At 36.5% G+C, this 21,101-nt stretch overlaps 2 protein-coding genes across 3 annotated transcripts; both read right to left on the reverse strand.

Annotated features, from left to right (window-relative positions):
* Nucleotides 1–735: 735 nt before the first annotated feature.
* msh2 (mutS homolog 2 (E. coli)) lies at nt 736–16,424 on the reverse strand. Its single transcript, XM_046854813.1, is given in 17 exon segments — nt 736–1,207; nt 1,323–1,492; nt 2,540–2,787; nt 2,982–3,186; nt 7,221–7,466; nt 7,543–7,640; nt 7,737–7,887; nt 8,752–8,875; nt 8,967–9,076; nt 9,282–9,481; nt 10,552–10,685; nt 12,651–12,800; nt 13,142–13,288; nt 13,387–13,674; nt 15,049–15,203; nt 16,184–16,303; nt 16,306–16,424. Coding segments are annotated over 17 exon segments (2,796 nt in total). The 5' UTR covers nt 16,391–16,424; the 3' UTR covers nt 736–1,042.
* A 1,013-nt stretch (nt 16,425–17,437) lies between these two features.
* LOC124389123 (epithelial cell adhesion molecule-like) lies at nt 17,438–20,782 on the reverse strand. Of its 2 annotated transcripts, XM_046854409.1 has the most exons (8): nt 20,579–20,780; nt 19,511–19,757; nt 19,364–19,429; nt 19,191–19,248; nt 18,893–18,991; nt 18,610–18,807; nt 17,923–17,967; nt 17,438–17,756 (listed from the first exon to the last, which is right to left on the reverse strand). In XM_046854409.1, the coding sequence occupies exons 1-8, from the start codon at nt 20,637–20,639 to the stop codon at nt 17,733–17,735; spliced, it is 798 nt and encodes a 265-aa protein (XP_046710365.1). In that variant the 5' UTR covers nt 20,640–20,780; the 3' UTR covers nt 17,438–17,732. The 2 variants fall into 2 exon arrangements, with proteins under 2 accessions (XP_046710365.1, XP_046710366.1); XM_046854410.1 differs by lacking the exon at nt 18,893–18,991 and having other exon boundaries at nt 20,579–20,782.
* Between the last annotated feature and the right edge of the window lie 319 nt (nt 20,783–21,101).

A 21,101-nucleotide genomic window follows, 5' to 3' on the forward strand; every position in this document is an offset into this window, starting at 1 on the left:
CCCAGCTTGATTTAAAAATGTCTAAACATGTTTGAGATTGTTTTTGATGTAGAACCCAAGAAACATGAAATGTATTGGCGAGGCTGCAGTGGAACAGAAAATAAGGAACTATAGTGTTTGGTGGGGTATATTGAAGTGACTGAATATTCAAATTATATCCTGTATGTTGGGGAGATGCCCATGCATTTCCTGGATTAGATACGACTATTTAAATATCCTACTTTCCAGATGTTCCATGTCTACCCACAAATACAAAGTCTGTTAAAAATGTTTGACCAAATGGCATTAAATATTTTTTTAAATCCCAGTAAGTAGAATTTCAGTAGTAGTAAGTAGAAATTTTACACCAAGTTTTCTTAAATAGATTATTATCTAGATAATTTTCTTTAATTGTACTACATCGAGGAAACCTTGTACTGATTAAGTAATTTCAGCTAATCATCAGTTAATAATCAAATGCCTGATTATGAATGTGCTATCCAGCCAGAATAGAAATATGAAATGTGCTTTTTATTTTATTTTTTTTATTTAATTGAAATAAATGTTAACCCCACATATGAAAATTTGGCTCTGCGAAAAGATCTTCCAATTTCCAGGAAAAAGTTTAGCTTCTTATGAGGAAATGTGTCTGTTGTAAAAATTAATAAAGAATCCACTAATTTATTCATCTTTGGAAACCGATTTATCCTGCTCTGTATCCATTTTGCTGATGATATGATTCACCCACTAGATGGCAAAATTTCCTTGATTTATTTTTCTCTACAATGCAGCACGTTTGAAGCACAGTTGGGGTTAAACATAAACTAAACCTTTTGAGACAACCAAAGGCTTCCTTACATAAAAAAAGAAAAAGAAAAAGAAATATTTGAGAAACTCCATTTCAAGGATTTAACAAAAACAAATTACAGTATATGTTTACTAGAAAGAACAATGAAACACAAAAGGACACAACTTAAAAAGTGATGCTAAAGGTTACTCTTAGTATTATACACGTAGAAGGGGAACTGTATTCGACATGATATTAAGCCTCATTATGTAGATCTCATCTTCTCGGCATGAGAACAATCTCATTAACAAAAGTGTTGTTATGGGCAACAACCTCAGCCTTCAGTTTGTGCAGCTCAGCTTTGATAGCCTCATCAGTCATGTCCTGGACCGGCAGAGTCTTCACCTTTCTCAGGAAATCCTCAATGATCTTCTCACCATCCTGTAAATAAATCAAAAAGAGGGAATAGATATATGAATTAAAAGTTTTGCAGAGCATCCAAAAAAATGACAAAAAAAAAAAAAAAAAAAAAAAAAACAACACACTGATTACCTACCTTTCTCTCCAAGCGTCTCTTTTTAGCTTCAGGTCCAGCATCCTCGTCACCTCCGGAGACATCCTGAAACTCCTCAAGCTCCAAAGCCTTTTCTCGAGCATTAGCAATGACATGTTTGGGGAAGTTTGCCAGCTCAGCCACGTGAATCCCAAAGCTCTGGTCACACACACCTGATCAGAAAGCATCCGGATATTAAATACACAAGATACACGGGTCAAAGACAAAAAGGATTTTTTGCTGCAAAGTAAGTTGTCTTAACATTAAACAGTAAAGCTGTATACCATTAATTTCATATAAAATATTACAGAAATCATCATTCAAATAAATAGGCAAAGAAAACACTAAATTCTCGACATTTTGCTGTTAGAGTTACACATTTTCTTTTTGTTTCTGTAATGCTTTTTTTTTTTCTCAACGACTACTACTTAAAAACTTAGTAAAAACACTTATAAACTGCAAACCAAACATGCAAATGAAATACAAGAAGCTCATCATCACTAATCTGTAAAATTGCAGGTATTCCCCCACTTACGATGGAGAAACATTTTAATGACACCGTAAAATGAAAATATCTTAAGTCGAGAGATGACCTCATCTACACAGGAGACCTAAAGAATGTTGATCAGTATGGGATAATATACTGTTTTTTGTTAATATAATAATAATAAAAAAAGACTATGTAATTTAGCAAAACAGAGCAATTTACACATTGTAATACATAAAATTATATATAAAATATATATGTATGCAGTATATATGTTTGTGGCAGCAAGCGCGTGCATGAGTGCCGGTTCTCTAGTGAAGGTCGTAGTGTGCACTCTGTTACAGTGTCCAGAGACACCCATAAAAACGAGACAAGAGTTAAAACTGGGCTTTCAAATACCAAAAACACAGAAGAAAAAAAAAAATGCGTTCTTAACAGAGACAACTGAACTCTGTCAAGGAGGGAGATGCGTACATCCTGGCAGCGCCCCAACGTATCGCACCGCTTATACGCCGTTTCGTTTTACCTGCCGCGTGACACTTCAATTATTTAAAATCTTGTTGCGTCGCGATCATTGTAAGAACAAAAAACCGTAAGTCGAGCCATTGTAACCCAGGGACTAGCTGTATTTATTTTTGTATGATATAACGAGTATTCACTTACAAATATGATTAAAATATGACCCTGAAAATCATGTTTACCTTCAGCCCTCAGACGATCAAATGTGACTGACCTGTTTTTACCCTGTACAGCATTGTGAGAGTGTTGTCTGTAGTCAGGGCAGTGACATGGAGGTTGTTCACGGTAGACACTTGCTGTGCTAAAGCGGTCAGCTCATGGAAGTGAGTGGCAAACAGGCAGAAGGATTTTAGGCGTGTGGCAATGTACTCAGAGATGGCCCAAGCCAAGCCGAAACCATCGTATGTAGAAGTCCCTCGTCCTAATTCATCAATGATGATCAGAGAGCTCTCGGTGGCAGAACTGATATTTCAAAAGTAAAAAAGAAAATAAAGAGATTTGAGCCATTTGCCATTATTAATCTATCAATGCAACATTTTAATTTTCATATATTTGTCTATAAAGTAGTTTTCTACAATGGCTCTAATGGGATACATGTAACACACGGTGTTGTAGGTGGTTAATAATAACTATGCTAAGAGGTCATAAATACTGACCGTAAGATAGCGGCTGTCTCGAGCATCTCAGCCATAAACGTGGAGACGCCTTTAATTTGGCTGTCCCCCGCACCAACACGAGCCAGCACACTGTCTACCACACTGATCTCCGCTTCATCACATGGCACAAAGCAGCCAACCTGCGCCATCAGCACGATCACACCCACCTGACGAATGTAGGTCGATTTCCCACCCATGTTTGGACCTACAGGAAAGACCACACTGTGTTAAATGTGTTGTACAGATTTCACAAAATGTCACGTGAATTAAAGTGTGATTAAAGTTTAATTGGTAAAGGGGGTACAGACAATAGACAGTACAGACAATAAATTTAAAAGTCTTCACGGTGCTGTTAATTTTAGATTTACTCCCTAAATAAACCATTAGAAACCTCAGATTTTGTCACTCCTTCTTTCACAATGTGTTTATTTTTTTACAACACAGAAACTGCTTTTTTAACATGGGTTTATAAACTTTTATATCCATTTGATATCAAATCTAATATTTTTTACATTGCCCTCTAAAATCCCCAGTTTTCTCCGCACATAAGATGCACTAACAAACAGGCAAAGAGAAAATTAGAACTGTACCACAAACAAAAACCTAAACACTGCCATTTGTCCGTGGCAATTTACAGTTCAAGTATATTTTCCCCAGATCTAAACCAAGCAAGGCAAAGCATCAATTAAATCTTAAATTACAAACTTAACCAACCAAGGAGACCACAGTCTTGCCTTCTTGGCTTTTACTGGCTCATAAAACCGAGGCTTGTGAATACACAGATCAAAGTTTATGTATATTAAATCAGTGTAAAAGTGAAAGTAACCACTATCAGAAGCAAAAGTGCATCTTTCAGATCCCAGATCTTTCTCTATTCCATTGAACTGGCATTTCTACAGGGCATATTTTATTCGTGATTGGTCTGACCACTGCTTTGACTGAAAAAGCACAAAAGAAAACCGACCCTGGAAAGAAACTTGACTTTAAATAAAATGAGACTTTATGCAAGACATTTTCTACAAGGGGAGCGATTACTGATCTGAATAAATACAGTGGATTAGTGAATTAGTGTGTCTGGTTGTGCTGGACAGTAGATGGACAGAAGTATTTGGACACCTGGTAATAAGATTCTATGTGGTTTTCACACACCCCATTTCACATTTAGTCCCTATTTGCTGTAATAAAAGTGGACTTTGGATCCAAAAGATTATGAGTTAAAATCTCAGCCGTACCAAGCTCCCACTCCTGGGCCCCCGAGAAAGGCCCTTAACCACTCCGCTGCTCAGCTGTATGAATGAGACAAATGTAAGGGCATCTTCCAAATGCCGTAAATGTAAAATGTAACGGTAACAGTTTGGGGAGGAACCACATATGGCTGAAAAAGTTAAGTGTCCCAAAAGTACAGCATTATAAATATGTATGTAAATGCACATGTTTCAGGTAAAATCCTCAAGCAGGCACTCCCTTTTGATCGGATAAAACCTTCATAAGCCACATAAGTTTTACTTTCAAGGGTGACAAAAAGATTGAGCTGAGGAAGCACGCTAGTCTTTGACTAAGATGGCGTTAAAGGACTATACCATATAGGGCGGAAGAGACCAAACAAAATGGAGCTCAAAAGGATTACCTTACTAACTCTTTTCTAAGAGTTAGTTACACTCCCACCAATCATGAGTGAATAATGGGACGTACACAGACTACATTAAGCACGAATGATTTAAACTGAAAATTTACCTTCCCGGAACCCGTATAAAGACAAAGACAATTTATGCCAAAGTTGTAACGTAGCAATGACTATGTACTATTATGTACTATAGAGGGAAGGAGCAGATTTAATTAGACTCCAGCAAAAGAACGAGCTTCTGGATTGGGCGCTCGACTTCTGACAACTCGTGAAGACGCTCCCCTTTTTTGCCAAGCTTACGGTCACCAAGCTGGAGTTTAAATCTCCGTACAAGTCCGTCTTTGTCAGTAGTGACTTTTGAAACTCTACCTAATCTCCACTCATTCCTCTGCAAATCCTCTCCTTTCAGGATTACGATATCTCCAACTTAAAATTTTTTTAAAGGAATTTCTAAATTCCTTCTTGGAGCATGCCAGCGCTGTCTAAGAGCTATGTTGGCGAGGTATTCCTTTCGCCATCGATTCCAATAACTGTTGTCTACAACGGGCCATGGAGGGTCTTCAAAGCGCCAGTTACAGCTTCTGCTACATCACCGTCACAAGGCATCAGCGTGGACTCATCAAGCTGCTTCCTGCCTGACCTATACTTCGGACAGCAGTCTCACAGTTTCGGTGCAATGGTCAAGTACAGCCACACTTACGAACATTGATGCAAGACCGCGAGTATTAATCTACTCTAGTACGACAATACGACGAGCAACAGATGAACGGCTTCTCGGACTGAACATTCAATACTCACCGGCTCAGCAACAAGAGCAACAAGATAAACTGTGATTATATTTGTGCCCATGCCTGCAGGCATCCACATGGACTTTGTCTAATTAAGGACATAGATTTTGTTTTTTGAATTTTGCATTCATCCACTTAGTTAACAGTGTTTATTGATGATTTAACATTCACATTTCCCTTATTCGAATTTATTATTGTGGATAACTTGTTCATTGTAGTATTTACTCTGACATTTACAATAATTCTAGTGTTTATATGTTAATGCATATGTGTCAGCTGCTTAAATTGATGTTCTGATATTTTATGTTTATACAGTTCATATTCCATATCTGTTAAGGGGGTCTTCTTCCAGCATTAGAGTTAAAATTTATAAGTGATAATGTCACAGTCAGGAAATGAGATAGAGGTGGAGGAGCAGATGGCTGGTTATCAGCATGAAGATTTACAAGGTGAAACCCACATAATGGTAGACCAATCAGAGCGACCGTGTCTGAAGGAAACAAATGAAGTTAAACAACAATGTCTAACTGATCTCCAAGGCAAATTTAATAAGGATGATAATGCTCTTGAAGGTCCAAGACGCTCTGAACGCACACGCCATCCTACAGAGAAGATGCTCGCGCACCAATATGAAGAGGCCAAGAGAAAAGGCTGTTTGCCATGTACGAACAGTGGAAGCTCCACGCAAGGAAGGCAAGAGATCAGCTAAAGACTTATATGTCAGAGAGTCAGCTCTGGCCTCTCATTCACGAGCTTAAGAAAAGTTAAGATAACATGATGAACATTTATTATGAAATTCGAAATCGCACCTCACCCTCCATCGACATAAGAAGAAGAGTTGATACGTGTGAAGCTGTGACCACAGAAATCATCAACATTGCATACAGCAGAGCTATAAATGAGGAAAGCAGGTTTGATGAGCCGCAGGAAAGACACCGCCTTCACGAACTGCTCCATAGCGACTATGCAAAGTCTGTCTATGGATCCGCAGCTTCTTGGACAAGTCACAGCCAGTCCGATCTCTACTCCATAACGTCATCCATGATAGTAAAACGCATGGACGCAGCAGCTGAACTAGCAGTAAAGGAAGCAAATTATCAGATGCTGCTGGAAGAAGAAAAGCAAAAGGAATCTATAAGGGAGCTAGAGGAACAACAACGCAAGACACTAGAGGCACAACGAAAGGCACTAGAGGCACAAAGGTGTAAGTTGGAGCGATTACAGGCAGCGAAAGAGATAAGGGCCGCTCAAGCCAAGTTGAAGATCTACGAAAGGGAGACAGATCACAAGGATGCTATTTATCTCAAGAAGGAAAGGAACATGGAAGCAAAGAATACAGCCGAGATTGAGCTGAGGAAGCACGCTAGTCTTTGACTAGTTAAAAAACAAATCTTGCTTTGTACAGTTTTCAATCTCTCCCATACATAAGGAGACCAACAGTTACGGATCAATGATATGCCATGATTCAATTAGAAGGAGACACTTTCAGGAGTAGTCCAACCCTCTAAAACAAATCAAGGGTCAAATTACAAAGTATTAAATGTAAAAACGATCATTTATTATAACGTTTATTCTACACAATTAAATCCCCTGCATGTATTTCACATGCAAATAATCAATCATGGGTAGTTACACTGGAATAAAGATTGAATGATATGAATCTCAATAAATTGGCTTTAATCCTTATGGCATTATGCCCTTTAAAGGCTTTATAAGCCTTTGTTAGATTTATGTATGTGCTGTTAGCTGGTGTAGATCACACCTGCTTGTAATAGCTTACTGATCCAATCCTACTCATCTCCAACAAACCATGAAATGACATTGTACCTGTAATGATGTGGAACATCTCCTTTCCTTTAGCGAAAGTCACATCATTAGGTATGAAGGCCACATCGTCTTGGGCTTCCACACAAGGATGACGTGCTCCCTTCAGGACCAACCTGCCGGTACCTTTCTCCAGTATCATAGGCCTCACATAGGGAACAGGGGCAGCATGGGATACGACTGCAAAGCTTACCACTGCATCTAGCTGTGCTATAATGTCATTTAGTGTCTGCAGAGGGTCGACATAGCCTATAGAACAAATACAATGTCAGTGAATGTCCCTCTCATACCAATTTTACATTAGATAGACAGATACACTCCTTACCAGCAGCAATGCTGATTATCTCTTTTACAATGGCATTCTGGGCCTCCTCGTACTCTTGTCTGCTTTTGGTGTACTCCTCATTCAAAGAGCTCAGCTTACTACAAAGCAAATAAGCATCACCTTTCAGTGTTATCACCCACTAGAATCAGGTCACATGATCACACTACCAATCTCACTCGGGATTAATTCTTCACCTGTTGGTAAAGCGGACTCCATTTTTCTGCACATCCAAGGTTGTAAATTTCTTATTGTTGCGCAGAGTTTTCTCCTCTTTGCAGGTGACACGAAAAAAGTATCCAATCTGAGCATTCGATTCTAGCTTAATCGTCTTGCCTGCATCCAAACCTATGATGCAAACAAAGAAAAGGAAAAAATATGCAACTACTCTGTAAAAAGGCAGGATTTTTACAAACGTGCCAAACATGTTTTATCATTTGTAGCCAAGTACTTACACCCACAAAAAAATTTATTTGTCAACTCATTTTGCATTAATAGTGTTACTAAAAGCTACAAACAGGGATTGAATAAATTTGGCATTTAAATGCATTTAAAGTCTAATGAGCTTTAGTATTTATGCTGCTCTATTTACAGTAGAGCCACACTACACATTTATCTCAAACTCCAGAAAAAGCAAGCCAATGAAAACTAGATTTAGGAAAACAAAATCGCCATCATATCATACAACTCTGATTTAAACACAGTAAGACATAGCCTGAATCTCAAACGACTTTATATACATATATGTACTTATGGCATAGAGAATAACAAAATGGCATTTTAAAGCCCGAAGGCATGACGTGAAAAAAACAGACCAGTGGCAGGCACCAAAATAATTCTACAATTACAATTATATTATTAAATATTAATATTGTTTGGAACGGATTTGTTTTTGTGCCACAGACTAACTCCATTTCATTTTTGCTTGGCTCTGTTTAAGTAGCACTCAGCTGTTATTGTAAGCCAACAAACTAGTCATAATTCATGCTTAATGTACAAAAGCACCATGCCATAGATTCATACTTAAACAGAAAATAAGTGATAGCCTTGTTGTTTTCTTTCAGAGCTGTCAAAAAATATCAATCTAGATATTACAAACATTTCCAGATTACAGAATGAGTACTAAATTCAGTGACTATTCAACACTAATCAAGACTTCTAAAAAGTCTTAATTGAAAATTTGCAGAAATAACCAGTCAAAATCCTTCTTACTAAGCTCTCGGGCTGAACTTTTTAGAGTTGCCTGCATGCTTTTCTCCAGCTGGTCCATGCTTTCCCTTAGTTCACTCAGTGTGGGGTCAAAGGAGGGCTTTACCAGAAATTCATGGTGCTCAATCTATAAAATGGACCACAAATACCATTAATAACAACAAAAAAAAGAATGACCTTGTACAAGACAGCAGAGATAAAAGACAAAACTGGCTGACCTGGTTCATGTCCAGTGTCGTTTCAATCATCTCCTGAAACTTGTTGAAATCGGAGACAAGGTCATTGATGGGTGTAATAAATGCTGCATTCAGCAGGACCTGATGTTTGCCTGTAAGAGGTAGGAAGAGAAGGATTTTAATTGCCAAAAAGCATAAACCTTTAACTACTTGAAGTACTAGAGATGGTAAAACAAAGATCATATAAAATAAAAACAAGGTTTTAATCAAACTATTTCACACCTTTAAACTAAAATCTTGGACTATAAAAATCTTTATGTAAGAAAATTATACAAAATTGTCTCAGTAACGTCATACCACCATGCCTCTCTAGGGCCAGCACCAGTGCTGGAAGTTGAGCCACAGCCTGGTACACACGATAACAGTCCTGCAGGTTGGCGTTTTGCCGCTGGAATTTTTTAGCCAGGCGATTCAGGTCAGGAAACCGACGCAGCAGGTCCTCCTGGCAGCTCTGCCTCAGCTCCGAGTCCTCCACGAAGCTCTCCACAAGGTCTAGCCTGAGGCAGACAAAGAGTTTATTAATTTACATTAAACTGACGGTAGGTTGCATGTGTGCGTAAAGTTTAGTATAGTTTTGTGTATGAAATATTAATCATATATAGGAAGACATGCATTAAGATTTTCAGCTAGCACAGTTTTTGTTGCCATGTCAACTTCTCTCTTAATAGTATTCTTAGACCCTGTTCCATTTGTATTATAATGCTAATATTTACAAAGCACAGTATGTGGCTCTGGATAATGGCATCTGCCAAATACTCTGAAAGTAAATATACTGCATATTGCTTATTTCTATTAAACAAAGAATATTTGGCAACCAGGAGGCCTTACAATAGAATACAAGTGCAGAAATCACATCACACATCAGAGACAAATGTTTTAACACCAGTAAAGTCACAAAACTCACAGGAACACTATAAAGCCAAGGATAACTACTTATTCCTTGTTGGTACGATGAAATGCAGGAAGATATACAGAACTGTTCGGGTTCCCCTGAAAGCATGTTTAGCTGTTCTACAGTAAAACAAAAGTTTAGCCCTCAATATATGAAGCTAGAAGAGAGAGATGCTAATCAGAATACAAGGCCTCAGAGTTGTTACTGCATTTGAAAAAAATTATTGTGATGAATTGTTTTTTAATCAACTAGACTACATTAGTCAAGTCAGGTTTATTTCTATAGCGCTTTTCACAACAGACATTGTCTCATAGCAGCTTTACCGAATTTAACAGTTAAGGTGAACGATGTGTATTTATCCCTGATGAGTGAGCCATGGCGACTGTGGCAAGGAAAAACTCTCTTTAGATTAGATTTAGTAAGATTTTTTTATCTGGGGTGCTAAATACAGTTAAATGGTATATGGCTGTCTATAATGGCAACATAATTATTCCTTTAAATATGGAAACTTTTATCTTGTTTCAGTATATTTAAACTGTTAAAAGCAATAAGGCTGAACAGTGTCAGTCATCAGATTTAAAGATCAATCTAAATGACTGATGACGCAGTCCCATTTATGAACACAAGGTGGAAGTAATTCACCAGCATGGCATTGCCTGAATATCCAAACCACACCTTTCCTCTATCTTGTTTTTGTCCATCAGAGGTTGTTTAAGCCACTGGTTGACCAGGCGTTGGCCCTGAGGTGTTCGACACTTGTTCAAAAGTCCTGCCAGGGAGTGTGTACCTGTTTGATCATCAGAGGAAGCCTGGAAAAAAATTAATAAGCCAAAGTTACTGACCATAGCATGGCTGTAATAAGAACATTAAAAAGTGGAAAACACACTAATATATACACAAAAAATTGATTGAATTTTATAACGCAACTGTAAAAGCTGAGCACACAAAACCATGGTTGACTTTGTTGAATTTGAATAAACTCTGAAAATCTGGAATTTGTATGTCTTGCTCAACCCCACACAGCAGGGGTTATTTATAATGTGACACATTAAGTACTACCTTACAGCAAACTATATTACCTTAGTACAAATTAAAAGAAAAGAATAAGCAAAAAAACCCATAAAACAAAACATATGTAAACCAAACAGAGGTAACGGATTAAAATGGAGTTAGACTTCAGAAGGAGTTCAAATTTGAGTCATGTCAAGCTGCCATTTTTAGGCCCTTAAGCAAGGCTCTTAATCCTAACTGCTCAATTTTATATATATATATATATATATATATATATATATATATATATATATATATATATATATATATATATATATATATATATATACATACATACATACACATACATACATACACACACACACACAGTACAGACCAAAGGTTTATATATATATATATATATATATATATATATATATATATATATATATATATATATATATATATATATATATATATATACACATATATATATATACATATATATATATATATATATATATATATATATATATATATATATATATATATATATATATATATATATACAGTACAGACCAAAAGTTTGGACACACCTTCTCATTCAAAGAGTTTTCTTTATTTTCATGACTATGAAAATTGTAGAGTCACACTGAAGGCATCAAAACTATGAATTAACACATGTGGAATTATATACATAACAAAAAAGTGAACTGAAAATGTCATATTGTAGGTTCTTCAAAGTAGGCATCAAGAAAATGCCAAGAGTGTGCAAAGCAGTAATCTAAGCAAAAGGTGGCTACTTTGAAGAACCTACAATATGACATATTTTCAGTTGTTTCACACTTTTTTTTTTTTTTTAATGTATATAATTCCACGTGTTAATTCATAGTTTTGATGCCTTCAGTGTGACTACAATTTTCATAGTCATAAAAATAAAGAAAACTCCCGGAGATCGCATGAGGAAAAAACCTTGAAGGAACCAGACTTAAAAAGGGAACCATCCTCATCCAGGTGGCAGCAAATGCCAATTTTCTACAGTTCAAGTTGTCATCATAAATTAAGACTACAGCTATCGATTACTTTATAAATAGTTTAGTCCATCAATTAATCAAGAAATCAGATAAGTACTTTTTCTTTATTACAATAGCAATAACAAATATACAAGAGAAAATAAGACAGGTCGCTCTAAAATAAAAAAGTAATTTGTTTTCTTTTTAGAAAAATTATCATTTTATTGCTGAAATTGCAGTCTGTGAAAACTAAACCTATTTAGTGCATTTAATCGCCACAATGCAAATACAAATATATAAAAATAAAAAATAAATAAAAATAAAATATGAAAATCAATTTCAAAATACTTTAAAGAAAGGTAAACACTACAGGGTGTTTTCTTTATGTTTTACTTTGCAATGAGCCCAAACTTTGGAAACTTTCTGTTGTATTCTTTGGCCTGAATCGTCTCCTCGCCGTTTTCTCTTTGTTCCTCTTTCATTCTGCGGCGTGTGTTTATGTTATCTTTGTGTGGAAAGTGGTGTTTCCAACCCCGTTTTGTGCGTACGTAACGTTTATATTCAGACCCCCGGGTGGTGAGTCATTAAACACGGTCTGTGAGTGCAGTGTAGTTAAATAGACTAAATGAAGCATAGAGGGAAATAATTACTCGAGGAATCATTTCAGCCCTATTATAAATATTAGATAGTAAGAATTAAGTGCATTTACATAAGAAAACAAACATCAGCTTTACTCTTAATTTTTACATACAAATACATTTCTAAGCTCACCTGGAAGAGATTAAGCGCCTGCACAGCCGCGTTGTCGAGACGCATGTACTGGCTGAGGTCAAATGTGGTCATTTTGAAAGAACTGAAGTTGGCCTCATCAGAAAGGAGCTCCAGATACTTTATGGCAGCAGCCAAACAAGACATGGCAATCTATAGAAAAATAAACATAAGCTTTAGTAATAAGCTACAGTAAGTCTTTATAACTATTTATAGTGAGCTGAAATTTTCTGGACGGTGTTAAAGTTTGGGGGGGAAAAAATGCATCCTGCGAATAAGTGCATCCAACAGGAAAAATATTTCATTACATAACTTTTTATTTATCACCTTTCTATGAGAAGGAACAAGTAGCTACATAATTTATTGGTTGGTTTGGCGAAACTGATTATAAACTCTGTACATTTCTACTATTGCAGGTTAAAGCCCCAGATCGTAATCTGCATGTGAAAGGCTCGAGTATTCAAAATGTTAAATGTCTACACATCATCGCCAACCTGTTTCTCCATCTCTGGGAGTGCAGCACTAGACACCGTCTCCCCCTTGCAAGCCTTCAGTAAACGGTTAAGATCCTGAACTATATCTTTGGTTGCAAACTCTGCCTTCTTCCTGTCTGAGAGCAGAATACCTCCACGCTGCACCACCTGCAGCAAAAACAAAACCACGTCAGTTGTGGGAACTGCTCACACAATCAACCTGACAGAAAATCATTAGCTTTACATCCAATTCCAACTGTAGATACCTGTCTTAGTTTACCCAGATCTCCTGCTGTATCTCCAGCAGGAAGCACACACTCTTTAGGGCCAATCTGCACCAGGAGAGCTTCCAGATTAGAGAACTGGTCATTATCTGGAAACTCGCAGACGCCGAGCTTTCGGAGTATGCTATCAACATATCCAACGCCCACGACACGCTGTCCATCACTTCCTGTTCCAAGCCGGATCCCCACAACTCCAGCAGCCCCTTCCCCTATACCTCCACCACTACCAAAAAGAACCTCCTCAAACTGGGTCAGGTTTCCTGGAGAGGCCTAAAACACATAACCAGATAGAAATATAAAAAAAAATATATAAAAAAATATATAAACAGACAAACAAAAAAAAAAGATATTTAAATTGTCCGACTGCACAACAGCAGCAAATAAATACAGCATCACCATAAATGTAATGATATACATTTAAAATACATGAAACAATTAAACTATTCATTTGTCAGATAGTGTTTTATGTATAAGTGGAGCAAATGAAGTACAATCGATTACAGCAGTGATGAAGTGTGTGAAAAATCAGCATGATTAAACTCATGAAATGGAAACCTAAAAAAACGGGGAAAAATATGCTTGTTAGCTGGGAAATTGCTTTTTTGCAAAGTGTGTGATCTTATACTTCAATATTTTTATGGATGGCTTCAGACAAATCTTTATACATTTGCAAATTTGGGCGAAAATAGACAAACCTTTATTGTAGTGATTGGTTACAAATGAAATAGTTTTGACAGTGGATAAAATAAGGGTAGAAATGTATGAATGAAAGAGCCGTGCTACAGGTACTGCATACGTATACAGTATTCATCAATAATATTCCGTCGCCACAGAATACAGTCGACATCATACTTTTAGAATCTTTAAAAAAATTTAATTAGCCATAAAAAATTTGTATTAAAAATAATATAAATACACACACAAAGTAAATGTTTTGTCTTCTGTCTCATCAATACTAAGGGGAAAAAAATAATTGTTAAAATAATATACTAAAGTTACACTGATCACCCCCTGGCTCTTTTATGTACCGTGTTGTCTCACTGAGAATCAGTGAAAGTTTGCATCTTTTGTAATAGTTGTATACGAGTCCCTTAGATGAAAGTGTGAAAAGATGGATCTGGACATCATTATTGAGACGTCCTTAAGAGGTCAAATATTTATAAGATGCTGGAGAACAAAGTAATTGAGAAATGTAAGAATTGTTTTTTATGAAAATTGGAAAATTTAATGGAAAATTAGCATAAAAAAACAAACGAGGGAAACACGTACAACTATCACAACAACTCAGTTCACTTATCATTCAAGTATCACCACACCATATTATGAATCAAGTGTATACATGTTTAAACTAGTTCAGTAGTGTAGATTTCCCTCCTTGCTGTTTTTGATAACGTTGTGAAAGCGTTTATTTAGGAAAAATAAAACCAAAATTAACTTTATAATCCCTCACTTTTATTTAAAATTATTAACGAATTGCAGATTCTGCGAGGCGTACGTACATTTAAACTCAGCTCTATATAATGTTGCCTGAGGCTTGTTATAAGTTCACTTAGCATTGCATGCTGGTAGAAAACCGTATTGAATCTTGTCATGCCGATTATAAAAGTTGGCCATGTGTCTGGATGAAGTTTAGAGAAGATTTACCTTGTAGGCTATTTGCCAGTCATGATCTTTGCTGCTTTTACTTCCAGCTTTATTCCTGTACACTTCCACACGGTACTGCCTGACCAGCAGCAGGTCTCTCACAAACGCCTCAAAGTTCATCTTACTGAGCACCACACTCTCCAGCCTCCTGCTGCCTGCATGGAACACAAGTGGAGATCAGGATTAACCCTACCTAATCTCCAGCAATGTCCCATATTAGGACATGGGGGAACAATTCAAATACATGCGTGAACTCATTTATAGGTTAAATACAATAGTTTACATCAAACTTTTCACATGAAGCATTATTTCAGAAGGAACAAAACATTTAGCTTGTCCAGTATGTAGGTCTAATAATAGCATCTCTATGTGGTATTTATTGGGGTTTAACAAGCTTGTCTATAGGAAATAAATGTGATGCTACATTTACCAAACATGTTTAATAGTTGAATTACTTTGTGGCTTCAATAAGACAAATTTTTGCTGTTTGTATAAACAAGGTGAGAATAATTTATTTGGTGAAAAGGAAATAAACAATAAGGTCAAAGGTTTGTTCACAAACCATCGTCACACCAACATTCGCTTGTTGAAAATCCCAGTTCGGATTTAGTTTCTCTTTACTCTTATAATAAGTTCCACTCTACTGAATGTTTTAAATTAGAGTGTTGCTCTGGGGATGTGTTCATTCATCTACAGGAAAAGGTGCAGTCAGTGTTCCAGTTCATGCTTGAATATGTTTAGGTCATGGCTTTGTGAAGGTCTTTGGCATCTCGGTTTAAACCCTGGGGCATTAATATGGTGGAACATGTTCAGGTTCCTAGGTCCCAGTAGAGGGAACAGTAGATCTTTTTTTTTTCTTTTAGTATTGTGTGCTTCAATGTTTGAGGCTACACTCTGAAAATGGCCCACATGTTTAGTCAGGAGTCTACACACTTTTTGGCCATATGATGCACATCCTGTTAACTACTACCAATATGAGAGCTAAATATCTAGCTCGGACCGGCTAAATGAGCTAATCACCAATGCCCTCATGTAAATATTTTGGCAGGAACGCTTCCGGTTGTTTATTGAAGTGAACGCTAAACCCTACGCTTCCCTACCATCTTAGCCTTGACCTCTAGCTAACCATACCCACCTGCACCGAGCATTTTAATAACGCTATTCGTCTTGAAGACTTCCTTTGCCGCAAATCCAGCATCTTTTCCGTGCACGGTGTAGTAATCGTTGCGATCAAATATCCTCACCGTAGTGTCCGTTTTTCGGGCATAGAAAAAAAAAAGTTGATAAACCCGGTTTCGGACGCGCTGTCCATGGACAAGTTCTGTTTTGGTTGCACGGCCATGCTGGAATCTCCCGCCACAGACTGCACGAGAGCCGGAAACACGTCATCACAGAATCACACTTCCTGAAGAGACCATGCAAATAAAAAGTTTACAGGTTTTTTTTGTATCTAGGGCGTAGTTTATTTGTAAATAATTATTTAATCTGGATAAAATAAGTCTGTTATTATCATCTATCTATCTATCTATCTATCTATCTATCTATCTATCTATCTATCTATCTATCTATCTATCTATCTATCTATCTATCTATCTACACACACAAATCAAGGCATAACATCATGACCACCTCCCAAATATTGTTTTGGTTTCCCTTTTGCTGCCAACCAAAACAGTTCTGAGCATAACTTCTTCAGCAATTTGAGCTACAGGAGTTTGTCTGTTGGATTGGACCAAATGGGTCAGCCTTTGCTCCCCACATGCATCAATGTGCCCTCTCTGCCCATAACCCTTTTGTCCTGTTCACCATGGGCACCCTGCCTTCCTTTATACCACTTTGGATAGATACTGACCAGTGCAGACCGGAAACATCCCACAAGAGCTGCAGTTTTGGAGATGCTCTGACCCAGTCGTCTAGCCATCACTATTTAGCCCTTGTCAAACTCGCTCAAATCCTTATGTATGCCCATTTTTCCTGCTTTTAACACATCAACTTTGAGGACAAAATGTATATTTGCTGCGTAATACATTCCTCCCACTAGCAGGTACCATGATGAAGAGATACTCAGTGTTATTAAATTCACCAGTCATAATGTTATAATGTTTTGTCTGATTGATGTATACAGTATATACTTCATATATGATCAAATAAAAAAAATGTAATTGCAATTAATACATTTTTCATATTAATGGATTATGGTTAAACAAAGCTTATATTTCATATAAAATATAAGACTTTTAATATGAGTTGGTTTATAATATCAATGAGACAGACTGATTACCGCACATACAGTCATGATTGAATCCTCTGTGATAACTACAGACTACACTGCAGTATCTGCATTTTTTTTTTTCAGTGATCAGAACTTAAAGCAAACAGGACCAGACTGTAACATAATCTTTTTATTTTTAAAAGAAATAAACATTCCTTAGTGGGACATATTACATGAGTAACATTGAAGATGGCAATGACAATGATGTTGTGTAATATTAAACACACTCTATGTATCCAATATCAATGTATTCCAATCTATTTTGAATTTTATTGAAATTGATTCATAATTCAAAAAAGAGAAACAAAGAGACAATAACATGAATATAGCTCATAAACAGTGTATGCATTTATAATCATCAGGTGTTTTGTTGCGTCATCATTTTTCACCAGCTTGAAGCTTGGGTTAGTAACTAAATCTCTTCCAAATCCCTGGTCTACAAAGAAATATAACAATTTTAAGATATGCATTTTTGTCCAGCACTGCAAAAAGTGTATGAGAATAAAATCCCAAAACTGACATGGCAGATTTAATTCATAAAACCTACTTCCTACAAAAGTACATTACAGAATGTCTACGAATAATAGCACCAATAACCTCACCTGAGCTTTTTCATATTGGGCCTTCTTTTGTCTTCTGATCAGGAACTAAAGGAGGGCAAAACATCTTGTAAATTCCTTGCTATATTAATTACATTATCTGCATACTTAAACAAGAAAACCTTTAAATGCAATCCAATATGGTTTGAGCCAATACAGTGCCTTTCATAAGTATTTGAATGCCTTTTGAGTATTTTCCACATTTTGTAGTGTTATAGTATGACATTACCATCGACATGTTTCACTGTAGCACTAATATTTTCAAAATAATGTTTCAACTAAATGTAGAACATTGTGCAAATGCTAAAATGTTCATGGTTGATCTTATCAGACCAGATAACCACAACTGTCTTCTGTCAAACGGCAATAAAAAATTTTTTTTCTCTCTCAGAAATGATTTTAATTTTAAGGCATTTCGCTGTATGTGTGAAAAGCTTTTTCTTTTCAAGTTGGACATCTCTTCAGTTCTTTTAGAGTTGCACATGGTTTTTTTCATGGACTAGTGTCCTCTTTACTTAGTGAGTGATATGTGTGATTCATGACATATAGTATAATCCCAATTAAGTCCATTTCACTTCTAGGCTATTAAACGAGCCAATGTGGAAAAGCACTCTACACCGTTTTGCACCAATGATAATTTTTTTCCTGTCACCTATTAATAAAGAATGTTAGCTCTGTAAGGAAACTGACCAGAATTAAGAGCCCAACACAAGCTGTCAGGATAAACACACAAGTGACAGTTAGAAGGCCGGTAGTGAGCGGCTTTATGCCGTTTGTGGGTTCCTTCTCTTCCACATAGTAAACCATGATGCTCTCAAGCTCCAGTTTTTCACTTTCGATTGTTGGTTCAAAGTTCATTTGGTCATTGAATAACGACTGCACAACAGCCTGGTGGAAAAAATAAAACATTTTCAGTGAATAACAACAGAACCGAGTTGAGTGTTTGAGCACTTCTTAAATATTGTGTTCTCACGTCTTTCTCTATGTAGTAGTTCAGTAGAGACAGATCCTGTGTATGATCATCAGCGTTTTTCCTCACCTCCATGGTGATGAGACGCGCATCAACATCATACTACACCAGAGAAATACGTTTGCATACTTTTTATATATAGATTTTTAATCTGCAGCTTTGTGACAACAGTTTAGGAAAGGCCCAAATATAAGTGGTATATATGTAGTGATCAGGTATTCACTAACAAATAGCAAAGATATACATTATATTGAGTGATTAAATATGAAGATATTAGTGTGTTTTATTTATTCATCTTTACCTTGACTTGAATTTTTGGATCACCATTGTCTTGGTCCTGAATGGCACTGGCAATAGCTCTGTAAATAAATAACTCCATTGCAATGATTGGATTTTTTTTTGCATTTGAGTATTGCTAACTATGTATCCAGAAAAGCCCTAACTAAGGGAAAATCATTAAAGTCAGCAAATCACCTCTGCACCTGGGAAAGCTCCAAGGGGGTACTAGTTTCTTTGCTCTTCATCATAATGCGTACCCAGCTGTAGAAAAAGAGAAAGACTATTTTAGAGTAAATCATTAACAGTCAATATTTCAATCTTTTGTAGTATATTTACACCGACTTTGGCCCAACGAGTTCCTCACACCGAAGATTTCGATCACCATAGTGAGATCGCCGCACACCTGCACCATCGACACACCAGCATACGTCACTACTTTTGCACTGCTTGGCCTTGAAGAGCCCATTGGGTTCACACTCTGGATCATAAAGCACATCACCGACAGACAGAGTTGTCACATTGCTCTCTGAGAGCGGAAAATGCCGGAGGTGGTCGATTTCTGCTTTCATCTTGAAGCATTTTGGAATCACTGGGGCAGAGAAAAGACTAAAGGTCAAGTCACCACTTGACCACGGACTGTAGGAATCTTACAACTTGTAATTTATGCATGCTGCAATCATATATGTACAAAAATGAAAGTTTATTATCACCAATAGGTCTAAGGGTAAGAAAGCTGAATGTCCATCTGTTGAACAATATATACAAATTAAACAATATATACTTTCAAAGTTTTCTAAATGAATTGTTGGTGTATCCTGTAAGACAGCAATCCAAAACATAAGACAAAATTAACACAAAACAAACATTAGTTTTGTCAGAATGCATTTGGATACAAAAGCTGTTCACTGGATATAAAAGAAGTTGAATGCAGTTATAATAGGGCAAACAGGCTATTAGGTGATAAAACTAAATATTCAGTGAATTTGTGTTCTTTCCTTTGTCCTAAGATTTACAAACTTTTACAATACACTATACAGTGCACTAACATAAAGAACATTACTACACATTACATAAATATTTATTTATTTATTTATTTATTTATTTATTTATTTATTATGTTGACCAGCACCACAAAAGCCGGAGTCACACAAACCTGACGTACAAACAACAAATTAACTAAGGTCACATAAAGAGCAGAAAGAAGAATTTTTATGATTGTTAATGGCTTTTCAAGCACTGACTATGTCATAACTAATGATATTTGGTTTTGCAGAAAAGACTGCGATCTATATATTTTATATTTCATACGCTCTGCAAAATGAAGTAACAATATATTATAAATCAGTGAATTTAAGCAAAAGACCCAACTATTCCAAACCCAAACAATCCAAAAGGGCTCTGATTACTCACCAGCAAGAGACAATGCAAAAAAATAGAGCACAAAAAGCACGAGTCCCACAATGCATTTCATGTTACAAGTGATGATCACAGTGGGCTCTCCTCTTATCAACAAGCTCGCTTTTATTAAACTGTGGGAGTGACCTTCTGGACACTTAGTTATTCCTAACAACCTGAACAGACCTGCTCTACTCTGCTTCTGCTGCTAATCTTATTTAAAATGCATGTCTGGAGAAAATAATACAAGGAATCGTATGCCTTTAGGTTATTGTTTTTCAGAAGTGAGGCTACATGAAGAGGAAATGCTTTAATTTATTCAACAAACCTATTCATGCACGCAAAAAATTTTAATGGTAGTGTAAGACCAGTCAAATATTTTCAAGTGGATTTTTTATGGATCTTTTTTAAATCACATAGTCTCTTTTGGTCTAAAGGATTTATAATCTGTTTCAAAATAATGGAGGAAAGGCCACAACACATCTGCCACACTATGTAGTCTATAGCTTTTGATATTGTGTTCATGATCCTTTGTGCC

The sequence above is a fragment of the Silurus meridionalis genome, chromosome 7, assembly GCF_014805685.1.
Source record: "Silurus meridionalis isolate SWU-2019-XX chromosome 7, ASM1480568v1, whole genome shotgun sequence".
Lineage (NCBI taxonomy): Eukaryota > Metazoa > Chordata > Actinopteri > Siluriformes > Siluridae > Silurus > Silurus meridionalis.